Genomic DNA, 14,893 nt, shown 5'->3' with positions numbered 1-14,893 from the left:
CATGGATCTCTGACTAAATCTCCACCCACCTGTATCCTCTAACTGCACTCCTATTTGAGGTGAGAGCTCGAGTTACAGGACAAGCTGCAGATAATTGTCAAGCACAAGAATCCTGGACTATGAGTCAGGAATCTGTGGTTTTAGTTTCAATCCTATTATGATGAATTGATCTTGACAAGTTCACCTGGACAGCGACAGAATAGACTGGAAACCTCACGACTGTAGCAGTTCATACCAGCATTTACACTGTTCTCCCATTCTATGTAAGAGAGGGACATGAATTACATGAAAACAGGTGATTTTGAAGGAAAGAGCAGGTTGCATACCTGGGGAGAATCTTTTGTATACATTTGTTTTTACCTGACAATTCCATCTTACATGTGGATTTCTTTGTACAAATGACTATTTTCTGCATAGTTCGCTCTTTCTGAGAATTGGGAAGCTCATGTTTAATCCCATCATGTTTGTTCTAGAAGGATATATTATATATTTTACCCTTGGAAATCGCCACTGGACACTGGCTCACTCCTACTCCTTCTTTACCCTCAGTCCAGGTGTCTCCTGCCCCAACCCCCACACTGGCCCCATCACTCCTGGGGCTCCAGCCTCCAGCCAGGTAAATTTAGGTCTTGCTCCCCTAGGCTCAGGTTACTTTCTGTGTAGCTTCTCTCACTGGTCCTGAGGGCCGAGACTGTCTTTCATTCACTTATCCTGAAGGTCTATATCATAGACGGCTAAAGTAATAGATGATTCTTTGATTATAGTTGAAAGAAATCATGGGCAATTAAAATCACACAGACTATTTTTCACCTTTTAGATGTTTAGGCAGCATATATTGACTTCTTCTAGAATGCAAGTCTGCATGCAAAGGAGAATCGCCAAGGAGGACTTCTGCAAAGACCTCTTCCCAACTTCCAAAGAGCTTAGCGCTGCAGTCGGACTCATAAAGAGGCACATGCGCTAGTTTTGAATACATTTCTCTAAACCTCAGATGCAGGGAATGGGGTACTTTGAAGATGTGACCTGGGCTCCATGTCAGGATATAGAGCTTTGGGGGAGGCTGCTCAGGGGCTCATGGAAACCACTGTCATCGGCATTTTCTGAGAAGTCCTCAAGGTGACCATGACAACCATAGGGACATCTTGGACTGCTTGGACATTCGCTAGAACACTTCCTGGCTGACTGCCGCATGGTGTCATCATTTTCTGGTTTCCTGAATCACAACATAGATTTCTGTGGTGAGCAGGACAGAGACACGCCTTTGGCAGTAAGTCTGAAACTGAGAAAGCTTGGAGGAAACCATCCACTTTCTCATGCGGGCTCCCACCCCGCCACGGGTGAGGTCTCACCAGACTCCTGCCTGGCAGCCTCGCTGCACTTGTTTCACAGCATCAGCACTAACTTGAATTTACCACAAGGAGTAGCTTAACAGGCCTAGAAGAGCAATAGGGTCCCCGTGCTTCTGTCTGTCTGAGAGTATATCAACGTTTATACTGGGCCCAGTTTCAGAGAAGACCTAATTCTTTCACTCACTCATTTATTCATTCATGCACTCAGCCAGTATTTATTGAAATCCGATTACAGTAGACAGAATAATGCCCCCCCCGCCGCCCAAATGTCCATGTCCTAATCCCTGGAACCTGTAACTATGTCATCCTGCATGGCAAAAGGCCCTTTGCAGGTGTAATTAAGTCCAGATTCCTGAGATGCAGACATTACCCTGGATTATGACGGTGGGCCCAGTATAAGCACCAGCGTTCCCATATGAGGAAGGCAGGAGGGTCAGAGTCAGAGGAGACGTGACGAGGGGAACGGTCAGAGTCGTGCGGCCGGGAGCTTAGGAAGGCAGCCAGACTCTAGAAACTTGAGGCTATCTTGGGAACTGGAAATTATTATGTACCCTTGAGAAACAAGGTACTATAGAAATATGAACAATAAAATAAAAATAAGTTTATGGCTGTTTCCTCTGTCAGGGTTTGTATGGATTTTCCCTTTGTTTTAATGACTTCTAGAATCAGTTGTGACATATGCTGAGAAAATTTTTGACCCAGAGGAAAATCATTATAATCTAATTTTATAGCATTTTCCTCCACGATATCAGTAACATTCCCTCCCTAGAAAAATCGGGTGAAACGCATATTGAGACAAGTAAATCTATCCGATAAATCATTTCACAGATGAGAAAGAAACCATGTGTGAAATGAAAGTTAGATGTTTTCAGAACCACTTCACTTGAGGAGAGGACCCTAATCAATATGTGGTGTTCCTCATAATGAAAGAAACAGCGGGAGGGAGAGATGTTTATGGTCGGGGGTCATCCTGCCTGGCAGTGTATTCTCGTTCTGTTGAGTTCCCTGGAGATTAGAGTAAGAGGGCCTGTTTCAGCTGAATCCCCACATGCCTTTAAGGGCTGAGGGAAAAACCAGTGGGCTCAGGTTCCCCAGATAAGCAAAACCTTCACTGCAGCATCAACCTGTCCAGGTTAAACCAGAATGCCTAATATATATCTTAAAATTCTTAACAAACCTTTCATGCATTTATTTGATATTTAATTATTACTATATGAATATTAAAATTATATGTTTGCATTTATACAAGGTGAGACAACTTAATAACACCACCTTCTATTTTTCAAGTATGCAAAAAAAATCCCCATATTTAAATAAATCTTATTCTTCCACATCACTGTGAATGTCTTTGAAAATAACTTTTTTGGAATTATTTTCAAGAGCTAGTTTTAGAAACAGAAAGGAAATCGATTTGTCAAAATCATCTCTCTCTCTGTGCGCGCGTGCGCACACACACACATCAACAAGGGACAGTTATTAAATGTTAGTGTTAGTTTATGATCTTCCAAGTATTTTGATACAAAATTATGAAAATCCCGTTTTGCCTCACCGACAGGAGGCTCTGAATTGAACGGGAAGGTCAGCTCTGATAATAAGTGGGCGTTCACAGCCTGGATACGTGGAGAGTTTTTCTCCATACTTTTGTTTTTTTCTATATTTTTCCAGATAGAGCCTTTTCATCTCTTTGGTATTTCTCACGATCTTATCAAGTAGACTATTGCTGCATGACATCTCAGTTCTGTTTAGGAAACAAAGATTATAAACGTTTAATGTGCGATGCTCAGAGTGAAACAGGGGAAGGGAGGAATTAATGAACCACCTGCACTTGCATTTCTTCAAAACGGCGCTTGCCCCTGACAGTGCTGAGTAAGCCCTGTCCTCCATTTCTTCTCTCATCTGACTCTCAGACTGTTCCCTAAGTCTGCCCCCTCAATAGTCTAGAGGAAATTTGTCCTCAATAACTAGGCCAAGATCCAGTAGAAACTTTGAAGAGAAACATTTTTTGTAATTTATTTGGTGCAGACGTTTTGGGAATACAAAAACGCGCTTGGTAAAATACGTACATAAATTAGAACTGTCGTCTGAATTTGGCACTGGTTCTTGTATTATCTCTATGAATTCCATTTCTTTTTATTCTCCCTATAATGACAGCTCTACAAACAATAAAGTCATTTTCTACGAAGTAATTATTGTTCCGAAGCATTTCTGAAGCCTGTGCAACTGCTTAATTGTCACTCGCTCATAAGAGATACTCAACAAATGTTGGAGAATTTATCAGCAATGATCTCTGAAAGTGTTTTTTAAAACGCGATGATGGTAAAGCTCGTTACTTCTTGAAGTTTCAGATTTGCTCGTTTTTCACATTTCTTCTTCACCAAGGGCACAGCATGAGAGGTGGTCCATGACTTCGCCGAGGGGAGGGAGCAAACGAGACAGGACAGCTGAGGGGAGCGCCAGAGGCTGAGCCCGCCCCCCACAAACTGCCTCACGGTGGCACCTGGATGAGACTGGCAGCCCCGCGGTGTCCCAGGGAACAGGTGCAGCACTGCCCTCTCTGCTCCCACAGAGCTGTGCTGAGAACAGAGTGCCCAGATCCGGGGCATTTCTCCCGAGGCCCCCCCCCCAAGGCTTAGCCCCAGAGTAGCAAAAAACCTCCGCCCGGGTGCACAAAGCAACATAAAAAGATCACGAGGACCCACAGCTCTCTCTGGAAACCAATCACGAGGCTTCCTTGACACAGTTTCACAGCTAGTGCTTCTTTTGAACACCTCAGAAAACCGGGAATCAGGAAGGTTAACACAGCTAAGATCTCAAGTGTGGACGTGATGGATCAGGGTTTGAACCCAGCACATCCTCTCACATCTATGGGCTACACCATGACATGTTTTCCTCCCAGAGTGCCACGACAGCACACGAGTTCTGCAACCTGTAATTACTTGTAATCTCCCCAGATTCTTGCTAATGCTTTAGCTTCGAACAAACCAAGCTCTGTCTATGGAATGGGGATGCACTCCTCTCTGAACGTCCACTGTCTCTCCTCGCCTTCTGTTCCAAGTGCTACTTATTAGGAACCACGTTCTTTCTGTTTCTTCTCAGAATGGTCCCTTAATATCTCCGATACGTCCACAGCATCCAAATTTGATAATACTCAGACCACCTCGCTCAGCACTGCTGGTGTCCAAGCTTCTCTGCTCTGCCCTTCTACGTAGCTTGGCAGCGTTTCTCGCTTGCTGTGTTTTATGGGTTTCTCCAGACCATGTATATTCACTGTGTTATATAAATAATAACATTACACTGATATATTAGGCAGTGGTATTTAGTTTAGGTGGTAAATTTTCAAATGGGTGAATATGGTTTTCCATAAGAACTGAAGGAAGCTGTGACATTGAATCTGCAGAGTGAGAAGATGATTAGTGAATTTACACTAACGATCGATCTGCTTTGCAGCAATGAATCACGTTTATGGATCTGCTTACCAAGCAACACAGAGTCAGGCTGGACACTGCTACAAAGGAGCCTAAGCGTCAATGCTAGTTAGCTGAAGCTTTACCACAATCTACTAAACTTGGATAATTTAAAACACAATCACCTTTCCAATGTCAGCACTTAAATTTTTTTTCCTATATAAAAGTTATACTTGATTATTTTAAAGAAACTTATAAGTAGTAGATTTCATTCTAAGAAAAAGAAAGATTATGAAAGAAATGTTTCAAAACATCACTGCAGAATATGACAATGTAAGCAACACAATTTGGTAAAGTTACAAATGTCTGGAGAGTAAATTGTACCTGTGGTAAAGGTGCGCTCCGCTCCTTCTAGGATGAAGATTCACGCACACCTGCACGTTTTCCAGAGGGGGCGTTCCCTTACCTGCTGTGGATCTGATGGTGGAGGTGATGTCGGAGGGCGTCATCGCGGGAACGCATTCATCATCTTGGGAGTAACCAGCTTGAATGGCTCGAAGGTAACTGTGACTCCTCGTCCGGAAGCAGCCAGGGAGGTCCAGGGCGGCCATGGCCTGAGATTCCACCTCACTAAAGACCGACTCACACACCGACTCGAACTGCCCGTTGATCTCAGCTTCACTCATCTAGAACAACCAACAGCACAGTTGATGGCGGGATCCAGCCAGTGTGATCACGGCCATGTTACGACAGAATGAGAGAGGACAAAATTCACCCCGATCTTCACTTACAGTCTTATATTTTCAGCACAGTTAGATTGAATCAGCATTGGGAATCTGCCAAGCTTGGAAAATAGCTTATTAGGTTACTACTTAACAAAACACTAAGGTAAACTGCCAATTCCAAGATGCGCTTGAAATCCTATGGATCCCCCAAGGCAAAGCTTTAAAGGACAGCTGGCAGTTACGACTAAGGTTAAGAGAGACAAGGTGTTTAAAAGTTGAGCACCGTACCTGGTACAAAGTAAGTGTTCAAAATGTTAGTCCTTCCCTCTTCCCGTGTTTTCCAAAAGCCTCCTTCACCTTCCCAGGCTGCGTACAGCCAGGCAGCTCTGGGGGTTGAGGGAGTGCGTGAACACACACTGAAGTAGTAGAAGGTACTCTAGTCCGTTTCTACTCATTGCCCTGGAAACTAACCACAAATGTGTCAATAAGCCATATCCTTCTCCCCAGGAAGCAGCATAATCCCAGGTCCAGATGAGAGAGAAATGGCTGGACGGGTGTTTCTGTCCACACACAACATGTTGCATCACCTACATTCCAGTTTTGTTCTTTTTCTTCTTCAGCCTGGGTTATTAGTGCATTCACTTCATTTGATAGTTTAGCAGGTAAAGCAATTAATTTCAAGCTTGCGATTTAATTTCCAGGTATAGAGTCAACTTGGGAACCTAAAAGTTCCAATTATATTTAAAAAAAATTATCAAGGCTTCGGATACCGGGGGATCTCAAGTGACCTGCACACACAGGCTTGACCGCCAGGTGAGTGGAAGGGCCTTTGCGCGGGGTCGATGACCTGGGGGGGACACACTTTCCCTGAGGTTTCTAGATGGAAATACTCAGGTATTTCCCATGAGCCAAATCTAGAGGTTTCAAATGGAAATCCAGTGAAGTGAAATACAGTGCTAATACAAGGTCGAAGAGAACAGGGTGGGAGGAGAAATGAGAATTTTAAGGATGAAAAGCTGAAACTGGGCGGGTAACATGTATCTGCCCACGGGCCTGAGGACGAGGGGCCCACCGGTTCTTGGGCAGCAGTCAGCGGCTCCAGGGGGTGATTTACGCCTGCGAGACTGATAAATGACCCTCCTCCAGAACTGCCACATTTGGGCATGTCCCTTGAGTGCATCTTATGTATGTTAGCATGTCAGCAGATCCGGGATGCTTGTTAGTGAGACTGATAAGCAAGGGCGGAGGCTGGTGGAGGGAAGGCATGTGAAGCAGAGTCAGAGCTGAGGGGACGTGGCAGGGCACGGTGCCCATGGAGTGCAGGAGGCCTCCTCTTTCCTTCCACCTTGTCTGTGGCCCGTCCCTCCCGCCTGGGCTGACAGAGGAGCCCAGCCCCGAAACCTGGACTCATCTCCACAATCAGATGGATTCTCCACTCCAAACTCCCCTGCTGCTATCGGGCACTGAGTCACTCTTCCCACCACATTCCCCTGGCTCTCATGACCCCGTCTCTGTCTCAGGCTGGCACGTCCGATTGTACCATTCCCCTGCCTAAAATGTCACTGACAACTTCCTCAACACCTGGATTATGTTGATAGATAAATAGATTAGTTCTTTTCCTCTAATTGTTCACAGAGTAAAAGCAGGTAAAAGAATCTGATTTCCTCTTTAATAGGGAAAACAAAACATGGTACCCTCTGCCCTCTCTAAATGCCTAATGGACCTGCACATGGCTTCTCTGGTTTTCCTGAGATAATTTACGTGGCTTCTCTCAGTTTTCCGGAGATGGTTTACATGCTGGAAGAATGGCTCCTTCACTCGACAAATCCAAGCGAGCATAACCCAGTCACTATTCTGGAGATGACGGAGGAGGATGCTGAGGGGACCGAAAGGCAGGGCTGCTTGCCCGAAGCCACAGTGTAAGAAAGAGAACCTTTAGGTTGTGCGGGCAAAAAAGACCAGAGAAAAATGAATGGGCACTGCATTCATCTGGATGGTTTGAGGGTTCCTGATGTTGGGCAGAGACAGACAAATTCAGAGCGAAGACAAACCATGCGCTCCCATCATGAGACCCTCAGGTACCTCGTGAGTGAAACATATCAGAAACACTTGAAATATGACATTTTCTGGACTACAGATTCCTTTCAACCTAAGTTTCCCCTTATGTGGAATTATGTCAAAAAGCCTCAGATCGTTTTGTCATTTATGTCAAAGATCCACGTTAGACAACTTGAGAAGGCCCATATCTGAGCGATGTCGTGGGCATCTGCCAGCACCCAGATGCGGGGTTCCAGTGTAGACCCTTCTGCAAACCCACCCTGGGTCCAGGCGCTCTCTCCTTTAAGAAGAGAAGCTATTAAACTTGTACGTGCATTTTACAAACAAAGGATTAAAATTTCGGCAAGGACCATTTGGCTAGTGCTTCTGGCAACACAAACTTATCAGTGAGGTTCTAGAAATGAAGGTGACTTTCTTCCAAACAAATAAAAAGTAGTTGAGAAGGATCTCAAATTGGTCTAGAAAGGAATTGAAACAATCTGCTTTCCGAGAGCTGATTTGTTCACGAGCCTGAGGGAGATTTGGAAAAGTGGATATAATATCACATCGGAACTCACATCGTGGCTCAGTCCCCTGGAGATGTCCCACAGGGACATTAAGCCAATGGGGTAAGTTATGGAAACAATCAGTGTGGTGTGAAGCATCCTACTTCTTCTTTTGTGAACTGTAAACTCAGAAATGCAACTTGGACCACTTCTAGAGAATGTGGACGCCAAGGAAGCACAGCAGAGAAAACTGGGGAAATGATGAGGATGACAGGAGGAGAAGGGTGACCGTCCTGCTTGTGGCAGAGAGCTCTATGTACAGCCGAGAGTGCGCTTCTCTGAGGTCACGACAGATGACATTTACAGAGCAAGCACGACATGGTGACGATGTGGAAACACCGGAACCCTTGTGCACAGCTGGTGGGAATGCAAAATGGTGCAGTCACTGTGGAAAACAGTGTGGTGGTTTCTCAAAAGGTTAAACATAGAATTATCCTATGATCCAGCAATGCCCCTTCTGGGTATTTATTCACAAAACTTGGAAGCAGGGACACGAACAGATATTTGTACACCATGTTCATAGCAGCGTAATTCACAATCACTAAAAGGTGGAAACACCCCAAGTGTCCATCAACAGGTGAATGGATAAGCAAAATGTGGTAGATACACACAATGGAATATTAGCCTTAAAAAGGAAGAAAATTCTGACACATGCTCCAATATGGATGAACCTTAAAGACATTATGCTAAGTGAAATAAGCCAGACACAAAAGGACAAATACTGTAGGATTCCACTCATGAGGGACCTAGAGGAGTCAAATCCAGAGACAGGAAGTAGGTGGTGGTGCCAGGGGCCGGGGGAGGGGATGGGGAGGGAGTGTTTAATGGGACAGAGTTTCAGTTTGGGAAGATGGAAAAGTTCTGGAGATGGATGGGGGCGATGGTTGCACAACAATGTGAATGTACTTAACACTACCGAACTGTGTGCTTAAAAATGGTTAAGATGGCAAATTTTATGTTATGTATATTTTACCATAACGTAAAAAAAGGATGCATCACAGAAAAAGAGGCTATGATCATGCTGAAACAGCTTTTTAAAGAGAAAGAGAAAGGAAGAGAATGAGACAATGGCATGATCTGAAACTGAGGAAGGTGAACGTCTTTCCTGAGACGAGGATGCAGAGAGTGGCCCCCGTACTCAGTTCTCCAGCACTGCCACCCGCCCACACATCAAAAGTCTGCGGCGTCCCTGAGCTCTCCTGGCTCCCAGGGAAACGGAGCAGGTGGTCGGAATTACCCCAATTGTGGATGAGCAGAAATGAAGTAAACACAGAGCCTGTCACAGCGACGGTGACCTAGAAGGATTCGCCGGGCTGAGCTTCGGGAAAGGTGGGAGACGCCGTGCTCAGGAAGATAACAGCAGGGACCAGAAGCGCAGCTTCACGTTCTGCACTCGGCCTCTGGAATGATTTCGTTTTTCATCCCGTGAGCTGTCACAGTGACCACGTCGCAGGTTCTTGCACATGTTAGTCACAATGGCCACATTGTGAATCCAAACACGGGAGTAAAAAAAAACTCAATTAACACTACAGGTTCATTAGGTTATAGAAACTCTGCGAATCAGGTGTGGAGGCGTAGAGAATGATAATCAGGGTTTGAATAGGTGACGAGAAATACATCCTAACGGGGGAAAAGGGTCAGGGCAACGCTCTGTAGGAACATGGCCGGGGCCTCCTCACTGGGTCCCGGTACGGTCTCTCCCTTCTGGGGTCTCCATCCCCTTCCTGCAGTAAGAAGGCAGTGGAAGGTCTGGGGACAGCGAAACTAGTTTTTGGACACACCTGCCACCTTGCATCCTGAAAGAATAAGGGAGGTGTGTTCTTGCCGGCTTGCCTGGAGAGGCCTGGAGCTGATGAGTGTCTGTCCCCAGAAACACCAGCGAATTTGGGCAGCTGGCACTTGTGTGACCCTTTGGGGTAGGACTCAGACCCTCCATGTGGGGAGTGGGAACGCCATGCAGGAAAGGAAGCTGCTCGGTGTGGAGGGGCACGAGGCCGGCAGGAAGCAGTGGGATACTGGTGCCGCCTGCTCTCTCTGCGGGTAACCTTGGGGTCTGCCGGGGCGGGGACACGAATCCCCACTCTGCCCCTGTCTGGTGGCAGACAGGTCACTGCTCTGAGTCTTGGTTCCTTCACGGCTGCTGTTTGTGTGTCCCAGTCCACTCCATCCCCAAGTCCCAGCACAGCCCAGAAGGGGCTCCAGTAAACACACTGAGTGTCACGTCTGTGGGTGGGACAAGGCCGGTCACGCCCCCTGGGTGGCTCCTGATGACAGTAACTGACAGACTGTAGGCCTCTGCGGACCAGACCACTGTTACCTCGTTATTTACCAAACAAGGGGAAGATTAGAGCATCTTACAGCCTACTGTCCTGAGTGCATTTAAGGGAGATGCAGCATGTGGGCACCACTCCATCTGAGGCGTAGACTTAGCTGTATAGACATGAACAGAGCGCCACACTATGAGCAAGATGCCGCAGCATAAGTCACAAGAGAAACGCAGCTGCATCCTCTGAAACTTGAGGGAACATCGTTCTGAGAATAAAAACGACATGTACGGTCCTGTTGGATGAACTGACAAATTGGTAAATCCCAGAGTGCTCTGAGAAAGGCCAGCAATGACTAGGTGGCCCAGAGGGCTCTAGACGTACCACCTGCTGAAATAGGGGCTGCAGAGCTGCTGAGGCATCTGCCGATGGTTCCGGAATAGCAATAGTTTTAAGGTGAGTTCTAGCATTTTCAGTGAGATTCCCCCAGGTAAGAAATTTTATGGTAAATGAACAAAACCAATTCCTCTGGCTGGTCAGTAAGAACTTGTAATTTCATGCATGCTTTTCAAACTCCAGGTGCTAGTTCCACGTGCCATCCTGAATGTTCACTGTTGGCAAATCCCACGACATCAGCCAGAGCACTTAAATCACCTAAACGTATTCTTCCCAGGTTCATGAGCTCAAAGAAACCAAAACTAACGAAGTTCAAATCAAGAAATGGCTTAGAGATAAGGAAATCTCACAAGACCCCAGTTAGACTTTTAATTTCATTTTTGTACATGAGAAAAAATTGAGTATTAAAGATAAAAAGTGTAATTTTAACAGTTTCAGCTACCAAATTCAAGTGTCTCAAGGACACTGAGGGGTTCCCAGGTGTGTCCCCCCAACTGCATCATCCTCTGTCCCTGGGAACTGCCCTCCTCCTCCTGGAATTGGCAGGTCACAATGGGCAGGGTCCGATACTGAATTACTACAAGTTTGTTTCCAGGTGTGAAACGGCCCAACCCACTGTCAAGGTTCCAGGACTATTTTAAGTAACTATATATGTATATTTTCAGAATTAAAAGTTGAGTTCAATTTAAAGTCGTATCATAGAACTCAGCTATAGGAATGACTTAGAATTCCAAATGTCAAAGTTATTAAAATAAATGAAACCCCCAAACACCCAACTTGTCTGCTTTGCTATTATTTACAATGATGAATCTTTTCAGATAGAAAAAGACATGAGAACAGTTATTTTTACTGACTTATTTTTGGAGATCCCAGCTCAGGTTCACCAAAAGCATGAGGTTGAGGATACTAGTATGTGGCTTATGTTTCCTCAAAATAATGATGATGAACCCCAGAGAACCTCTGAAGCTTTCTTAAGAGCGTTGGAAGAGGTGTGGAACACATTTAATTGAAACTTATTTGTTGAGAGCAAATGAAAAACACAGAGAAACCGCTCACAGCTGTGGTAAAATCTCTCTACCCCTCTATTGAAAACACTGACTGGGTTACCTCTGATTTTAAAAGTTGTATTTTGGTAAACGAGGTGATATAAATTGGAAGAGAAGCTGACATCTTTAAGAGAAGGAAGTCTACCTTGAAGGTCCTTCTCCAGGCGCTGGAGAGAGTAGTTAAAATGTATCGTCTTCAGTTTCTCTGTTACTTACTTTCTCCTAAAACCATCTTGGACTTCCTCTCTGCTGAGATAGAATGCGGCCTCAGTTAATTCAACAGTTACAATGTCTAGTTGCTGATGATCTGTTGTTGCTACTGTTGTTGTTCATATTATGATTTGCAGGGGGGCATTCGAGTTTGGACTGTAGGGTGACCAAGGGTCCCCACTGGCCCAGGGCTGGGGGGTTTCGGTGCTAAGCCGGGATGGCCCTGGTGTGCAGGGTTAGGAATGGTCTGTTCTTGTCCTTGGAATAAAAGAGTCAATGGAATTCTCTTTGCTGCAGATGTAAACTTAATCCTATTTTTAAAAGAAAAATAGCATTTTTCTATTAAATGCTAGATTAAATGATCAATTAAAGAGGTCGTATCTTGCTTGAGCTGTGAAACAGGAAAAACCCAGACAGTTTAGTAGAAAAAGTCCAGAGTACAACTTTCTGATGAGAAAAAACTGTAAAATGAGCAGACTATTGTTTAAAAGGAATTTAAAGCCTGTGGCACAAGAGACTTCAGCTTATTTAACCTCTGGCAAGCTACCAAAACTTCATAGTGCTTCTGTAACGGGGTGGGTGTTTAGTACTCAGAATTATGTACTACTAGCAATAATAATGGCTATCATTTATTGAGTGCTTACTATTTGCTGAACTCTTTACATAATAATATCCAAAATTCATTAGACAGCTATTCTGTCACTCTGCTATCCATTGCACTTGTTACATCATTTCTTCTTACAATGCCACACAGGAGGTATCCCTCTCCATTGATGAGGAAAGAAAAGTTCACGCTGGTTAAGGAATTTCACAGGCTAACAGGGCGTCAGAGGCAGAGGGGCAGAGGGGCTCAGGCAGACCTGAGCCCAGGTCTCTGGCTGAGAGCAGCTACTCTCCAATAAGTGGGAGAAAGCATTAAGTGCAAGCCTGAAAAACTCAAGGGTAGCTAAAGCACTATTTTTTAAAGGCAGTTAAAATTAGTAAGCAACCTGTTTAGTTAAAATTTAAAAAATTCAATTCATATTTATCCTCCAACATATGGTGATTAGAGGTACCAGCTACTGCTCATTTTGCTGTGGTGTATTCTCAACAGTTCAAAACGGGGGGGTGGGGAACGCATGCTGGGCTCCTCCTTCTCCCAGTCAGCCATGCCTTTGGGCCTGATTAAGACACTGCCATTCACGTGGGGACCCCAGATCCCACCTGGGGCCACACTGCCTAGAGAGAAATAAGCCCTGTGAGCCTGACAAACACAGTTCTTTGAGTGACACCAGGCTCCACAGTGTACTTCCAACTCTTCTCACTGAACTTCAGAGGTTCAGTTGGGAGGACATGATGGAAAGCCACTGCAGTCAGAGCCTGGTCACCATCGAGCTGTCCCCCTGGCCCCCTTTTATTGGGAAAACCTGGGAAAAGGAAGACAGCCTGAGCTAATCAACAAAGGAGGCTGAGGTGGCCAGCAGATCAGTCATTCCTCACCGAGAGGAGATCAGTGTAGGGAAGACGTAGTTACAAATGTCAGAAAAATTAATCTTATAAAGTTCACGGGTTTGTAATCAGCCCAATACTTCCAGGCAGGAATTTCACGTCTGCTCATGGCCCTCCCCTAAAATATGCTGGGCCACCGCCTCCCTAGCAGGGAGACGTCTGTGAGGACATGGTTTAAAGGCTGGACCCCAGGCAAGAGGGAGGAGAGAATTCCCGACCTGGCTCACACAGCTGGCCTGGCTCAGGGTGCTGACAGCTCTCATGTAGCTCTGGTTCCGGGAGCGAAACTTCGGGGAGTTGTAGTTGGCAGATGGGTCCAGGCTGTGGCCAGTGGGCACGTCCCCTGCTGCTTGCAGGTAGCTCTGGCTGTAGGAGAAAAGAAACGAAGAGAAAAGGCGTCCTGTGAACATCCACTGAAGGGCAAAGGTGCGAGAGTTACTCGAGCCAACGCCAAGAGGCTGTCGTCAAATGTCCCGCTAATGTTTGTCTTTTGACGAATCCCTGGCCTCACGTAAATACTCTTGAGGTTCACAGTTACAAATGTGAATTTCATCACGGTAATGGGGAGGCTTTTTGGAAAATTGCTTTGAAACCTGACTTTTTATGGCCAGGTAGTGGAATTAGGATCATTGCACATTAAAAAAAAAAAGTGCTGAAAGCCTGGTAACTCACACGGCATCATAGCAAACCCGGCTCCCGAATTCAAGCCAAAAACCTGGGAGAGTCTCACAAAGATCACGCTAGCTTTTGGCAACTTGACCCACTCAGAAAAACAGGAGAAAAAATAAAGGCTTGCCCTCAGTTTTAATTTACGCAGAGTTGTCTGGATTATGCAATAGAGGCAGACGGAATGAGCAGACTGAGAAATCAAATCCACTCGTTATCACGATGATCATTTTCTTCCAAACTCCCCTAAAAATCGGTGTCCTCTGGTTTCCCTTCTTGCTACTTTGTGACATGTTAACATACGGGGGAAGTGTGGCAGACGGAGGCTCAGCTTGCTCAAATTTCTTGCTACTTGAACTCTTTCCTGTCAAATTTTGGTGACAATCTTTCCACAATCTAGTAAGAATTCATTTTATTTGATCAAACACTGGAGTGATAGGGACAGAAAGGATTACTTACTCTTTTTTCCCATTTTGGATCACAACGGGACCATTACAGAGGATCACTGCACTGGCCTGTACATAAAAATGTCTGTAAATATTTGGCTGCTGATTCTGACTCCTGGGTCAGCTGGTTAAGAGAGTTCCCAATTTTCAAAGTAAACTCTTGATGTAAATTGTTTTCTCGGTGATTTACTTCTTTTTTTAAAAATGGGACAGCAGAGAAAAAAATGAGCTCAATATAAGTTCTGGTTAAGTAAAGCCCACTTCTCATAGATCTGAAGTCACTATTCCTGCTAAAA

The 14,893-nt window shown here is 45.2% G+C and overlaps 1 protein-coding gene across 1 annotated transcript in view; it reads right to left on the bottom strand.

The window, feature by feature from the left end:
* Positions 1-14,893, bottom strand: part of DLGAP2 (DLG associated protein 2) — a 159,137-nt gene that overhangs the window by 48,058 nt on the left and 96,186 nt on the right. Inside the window, exons 5-6 of the mRNA XM_058524845.1 lie at positions 13,704-13,851; positions 5,220-5,439 (exon numbers count right to left, since the gene is read on the bottom strand). Coding sequence (XP_058380828.1) covers positions 5,220-5,439; positions 13,704-13,851 — 368 coding nt within the window. The remainder of the gene's footprint in view (positions 1-5,219; positions 5,440-13,703; positions 13,852-14,893) is intronic.

Source organism: Diceros bicornis, chromosome 29 (assembly GCF_020826845.1).
Source record: "Diceros bicornis minor isolate mBicDic1 chromosome 29, mDicBic1.mat.cur, whole genome shotgun sequence".
Lineage (NCBI taxonomy): Eukaryota > Metazoa > Chordata > Mammalia > Perissodactyla > Rhinocerotidae > Diceros > Diceros bicornis.
Note: the sequence above shows the minus strand (reverse complement) of the source record. Positions and strands in the feature narration are given on the sequence as shown.